Raw genomic sequence first — 6,241 nt, 5'->3', positions numbered from 1 at the left:
ATTTTTTTTATCTATTTTATTGACTAATGCAGTCTACAAGGTATTTCTAAATTATATAAGTATTATATATATATAATAATTAAATTATTTATTATGCGCTTTCTGGCGTTTTGCTTTGCACATAACCTCCCGTCTATGGAAAAATTGTCTTGCATGAAACTAGTCAGCGGTGCCAAAAAACGGTGTGAATCGCTGCACTAGGCGATCCGTATGGAGGAACTAAATATACAAGTTGCGCACTCTGGATCTTCCCTGAGACAAAATTCCTATCTGGGAATCGATATGTGCGGCAGCAATGTAAACACTCAGACCAACTAGCCCCAATTATGCAGACGTGTGTTGACGGACTTTAGTAAAGCATTTAATAACAGAAGAAAATCTATCGGAGGTAACTTCTGTAAACTGAACATCCTCGTTAAAGAACGCAATAATATAAACAAATTATCCTATTAATCACTGACACCATAAAAAAAAAAACAGAAAACGAAATGTTTGGAAATATGAGGAACTAGTAACTTGTTATTTATAAATCAAATCCCGTCAAAAACAACAGACAAGATATGTGTGACCTTAATAGATTAATGTAACTTTACTAATCGGCGCACCACATTCCCACATATCTGTGGAGATTGGTTCGAGGCTAGCACTACAATTTCTTTTCATTAGATATTTTGAAATATTAACAGATAAAGTAAAAGTGAAAACCGTTCGTTTGCTTTTCTTTCCATTCTTGCATTTTAAACTAAGAGCTTTCTAAAACACTTCCCCTATTCCAGAACCCTTCGTGTAAACTGTACCTCGTTTATACACGCACAAACACATACATCATTTCGTTTCAGTCACGACTTTGATTTGTTCTATTTTCGGTCGAATTGTTTGATTACGTAAACAAACCAACACCGGTTTCCAACGGTACATTTTACATGCCGATATATACGTATCTGTTCCTCCATTGATCGGATCAACTGGAACCCTTGACGTCGTAACCGACAGAGTGCCAGTATATATGTATACATATATATATATATATACATATATATATATATATATATATATATATATATATATATATATATATATATATATATATATATATATACATAGAGAGAGATAGAGAGAGATAGAGAGAGACTGATATATATATATATATATATATATTGATAGAAAGATACATACATACGAAAACAAAATTAATTTCACTTCTAAAAAGCAATTTGCATTCTACTGAAAACTTCAACATATCGGCATAGTAACATCGGTCTAACTTCAGTCTAACTTTAGTCTAACCTGAGTCTAACCTTCATAAAAAAAAAGAAAAGAAATCACTAAGTTTCGCAACTATAAGAAGACGACGTAGAAATGTTGAAAGGCAACGGGAAGATCTTCAGGTAAAAGGAGGGGAAAAAACCATAGAGATCAACTTTAATGACACAGAACTTATAGTGAAATAAGGGCGTATTTTATACTTGCTATAACAAGAATAATAGGAGAAATTGGAATTGACAAGAGGGCAGAGTTGGCCCCGAAAAACTGCGCTATTGAGGACATTTGGGATTTTGAGATTGATTCTTGAGTGTTGAGTGTCTTCCAAGATAGATTAACGTGAGGGTAGGAAAGGCTATAATTTGTGGAAAGAGGAGACCCAGTGTGAGTCCTCACGGAACCAAGCAGAGCAAATAAGACCGAGAGCTCTGAAGGGTACAAGGATAATGATGATGATGATGATGATGACGACGACAGCAACAACACTAATAAAATCTATAAAGTATCATATCACATTTAAGGAAAAGATGTAATTGTATGTATGTGTGTACATATATGTGTATATGTGTGTGTGTGTGTGTTTACATACACACACGTATATGGGAGTGTATGTGTGTATGCCTGCATCTATCTAATATATATATATGCATGTATATACATGCATATATGTGTGTATATATATATGCAGACACACATGTATATGCAAGTGTATGTATGTATGTATGCATCTATCTATCTATCTATATATCTTTCTTTATATATATATATATATATATATATATATATATATATATATATATATATATATATATATATATGTATGTATATATATATATATAATATCAATTCAAATAAACGAATAAAAACGGACATGAGATGAAAGGAGAGGATTTGACGTTTCAAGCGTAATTCTTCGTCAGAAAGGAGAAAGGGAAAAGTTCAAAGACGGAAAACAAATCACCAATGTGTAGTTTACATTGCTGAGGTGACCGGAAGTAGAAAGATATATATATATATATATATATATATATATATATATATATATATATATATATATATATATATATATATATATATATATATATATACAACAGATTTACAATATCGAGTGGTGATGGACTATAACCACAGACCCTGTCACAGGAAAACTCAGAGACGCAGAGTTCTTTACTAATCTAAATAATATTGTTGGCTTGGTGTACTAACAGAGAGCTTGTAAAGTATTTTGCGTGGACTGATAATCCTTCGTACATCGGCAACATTCACTAATTCCTGAAGTGGGGTTCATAACCCTGAAATATTAAATGCAGGGTGGGTCACCATTAATTCATATGTCTGTTTTCTTGTGATTTACCTTGGATTTATTTCGCATTGTTCCGGCTTTACCCACGAATTTTATATAACATATTCCACACAATGCTTCATACTAACTATTCCATTATAATATATATATATATATATATATATATATATATATATATATATATATATAGAGAGAGAGAGAGAGAGAGAGAGAGAGAAAGAGAGAGTAAGAGTGAGAGAGAGAGCTAGCTAGATAAATAGAGAGATTGGTATATGCATGTATACAAACATATATACATTCATGCAAATATATATGTGATTATATTATACTCATTTATTGTGCTTTTAATTATTAATTTTTCTATATGTGACAGTGGATTTTCATCGATGAGTTCATGAACCTTGGTTCTTTTCCTTAAAACTATATATATATATATATATATATGTATATATATATATATATATATATATATATATATATATATATATATATATATATATATATATATATATATATATATATATATATATATATATATATAAGAGCACGTGTGTTTGAAGAGGTTTAACGAAAGCGCTCACACACTAGAAAAAACTTCCCAAAAAAGGTTAGTAACGTCCTCATAAAAGATTTCACGACATTTAAAAAAAATAATTTACGCTTCAAAAACTGTATTAAGTAACCCTCATAAACTTTCAAATGTATATATATATATATATATATATATATATATATGTACATCGCTGTAACTTAATTTCGGACCATGCCATCACTTGACTGATCATAAAGATGAACAGCGCAGATATAGTTTTCCATTCCTTCTAAGGAATCCACACTGTTTTGCACAGATGTGGTAACGATGGGTGCCTCTTGCAACAGGTGTTCACAAAGCTTACCATTCCGCCATTCCATCATGGAATTTTTCTTTCTCGGTTACGACCCGCCATAATATGCAACAATAAAAGAGATGTTAAAGTTCAAACGAAGCCTGTGCCAGAAGCTTTTTAAAACGGTGCAAGTAAAGGCCTTGCACAGGACCAATTCCACTCGATAAGTAACGAAAGTATTTTCCCCGATAGAAGAACTCGTCCACGTCATCGGATGCAAACGAAGTCACAGGTGACGCACCTGAGTTTTCCTTCTAGAAAGGTGCCTAAACATGATCTAGGGTGTCTCATGTCCAATTCTTGGATGGCCATTGACTCTTCTGAGTTCAGTCACCTTTTGACCGGTTTCATATTTTGTCCTGCAGAATAAAAACCGTCCTTCTAACCAAGGGGGCTTGGAGGGGTTTTGCCGACGGTCCTACTGTGCGACTGGTTACAGCTGGGTTGCATGTTACCAGTAGCACTAAGAGTGCCCTGACATAATTTACATACATACATACATACATACATGTATACATAAATACACAGATATATGCAGACAGGCAGGCAGGCAGGCAGGCATACATATATACACACTTGTTTGTGTTAGTGTATATGCGAGTGAATGAAAGAGAATGAATGGGAACGTGAGAGAACGAGGAAGAGAATTCCAATAAAAAACCACGGAGAAAATTCCTGGCTAAAAGTCCCGGGGAAGGGTGTGGTACAGTACAAAGCAGCGAAATAAGTTTCGAAACAAAATTGTTCAGCAATTAGATAAGAATCCGCAAAGTAATAAATATCAACGATGCAACCCAAGAAAAATTCCGAAAAAAACATCCCCTTAAAACGCAGTCTTTAGGTTAAACAACTAGTTACGAAAAAAAAAAAAGAAAAAGAAAGAAAAGAAAAAGAAGAAAAGAAAAAAGGAAGAAAAAGGAAAAGAAAAAAGTTTCTATGAAATCTTTTCAGAAATACCAGTTAAATGATTTCTAAACTGAAAACTTCATTAAAAAAATATTGCATGCAATAAAGAGTAATTTTGTTAGAAAGAACGAAAGAACTTTGGTAAAAGAAGAAAGTAAGAAAAGAAAAAAGAAGAAAATGTAGAAAAATTAGTGAGGCAACATTTATTATCAGTGAAAAGTCTTGATCGGTTTGCAAAGTAAAAATATTTCTTACCTCTCAGACGATATTCTTCAAAGTCCATTGTATTTTCTTCAACAGACGATAGTTGGTAACTTTCTATCTTATTTTTTCTCTCCTTATTTACTGAAGATGTTGATGTTGTATTTGGTGTTGCTGCTACAGTATTTATTGATGGTGGTGGTGGTGGTGGTGGACGTTATTGGCGAGTTTAGATATTCCTGTCAGGCCACTCCGTTGGGAAAATGTAATATGGTTTCCCGCTCCACGGAGAGAAAAAAATACCACGTTGTCGTCTGCTACGTTTGGTTGGTTAGCGGAAGGAAAAGAGGCGACACTTGATTTTTACCTATGAATATATATATATATATATATATGTATGTATGTATGCATATATATAAATACATATACACATATATACACACGCACGCGCGCACACAGACGCTCATATACACACACTCATGCACACACATACATACACATACACTCATACACATAAACACACGATTATGTATACACGCACAGATTCATGCATGCATACACACAAAACACACACACACACACACACAATCACAAACATATTCACACACACATGGACACGGACATTTTCCCACACACCCACACACACGCACGCGCATCAGTCCATCCACACACGCAGGCGCATAAACGCTGAAGCAAACGCACACACACACACATGCATACACGCAAGCGAGTCCAACCAAACGCACATACGTACACGAAGACAGAGGCGCGTGCGCACGCAATCGCACATACACATAGACCTCCTCTTACAAACACACACATACACATGAAAACAAACGCAGTCGTACACACACTAACACAGCCGTACGCATATATAATCACAGATACAGACAGACATCATTATATAAATGTATGGATATAGAATTTATCAATACGTACACACAGACACAGACACACACACAGACACACACACGCGCGTACGCGCGCGTGTGTGTCAATATTTAAATAATTCAGTAATTTAATGTTAGGAATAAACAAGTGATTATCTTCAAAGATCCACACACACACACACACACACACACACACACACATTCTTTTATTCGTTTACTTGTTTGAGTCGTTTTGACTGCGTCCATGCTGGAGCACCACCTCTAGTCGAACAAGTCGACCCCAAGACTTATTCTATCAATCTCTTTGGTCACACTGCTAAGTTACGGTGACGTAAACACACAAACATCGATTGCCAAGCGATGGTGCGGGGGTAGGGGTGGGGGAGGACCAAACACAGACACACAAATACGACGGACCTCTTTCAGTTTCCGTCTACCAAATCCACTCACAAGGCTTTGGACGACCCGAGGATCTAGTAGAAGACTCTCGTCCAAGGTGCCACGCAGTGGGACTGAACCTAGAACCATGTGGTTGGTAAGCAAGCTTCTTACCACAAGGCCACGCCTATATATTCATACACACACACACACACACACACACACACACACAAACACACATATACGAGGAGGTACGCAAAAGAAACCGGAATTTTGCAATATTATATTTTATTCACTTAGTTTTACATGTTTACACCATTGCCGCCTTCAAAGTATTCTCCATTTGAAGCAACGCATCGGTCCAGGCGCGTTTTCCTCTCTTCGAAACAGTCCTGGAACTCTTGCGAAGTGAT

General features: G+C 35.2%; 1 protein-coding gene across 1 annotated transcript in view; it reads right to left on the bottom strand.

Moving 5' to 3' along the window:
- The window catches only part of LOC106868611 (aromatic-L-amino-acid decarboxylase), a 134,191-nt gene that overhangs the window by 107,139 nt on the left and 20,811 nt on the right, over positions 1-6,241 (bottom strand). The window contains exon 2 of the mRNA XM_089362097.1: positions 4,615-4,927. Within this exon, the coding sequence (XP_089218223.1) occupies positions 4,615-4,642 (28 nt within the window). The 5' untranslated portion in view covers positions 4,643-4,927. The remainder of the gene's footprint in view (positions 1-4,614; positions 4,928-6,241) is intronic.

Source organism: Octopus bimaculoides, chromosome 14 (genome assembly GCF_046866305.1).
Source record: "Octopus bimaculoides isolate indiv1 chromosome 14, ASM4686630v1, whole genome shotgun sequence".
Taxonomy (NCBI): Eukaryota; Metazoa; Mollusca; class Cephalopoda; order Octopoda; family Octopodidae; genus Octopus; species Octopus bimaculoides.
Note: the sequence above shows the minus strand (reverse complement) of the source record. Positions and strands in the feature narration are given on the sequence as shown.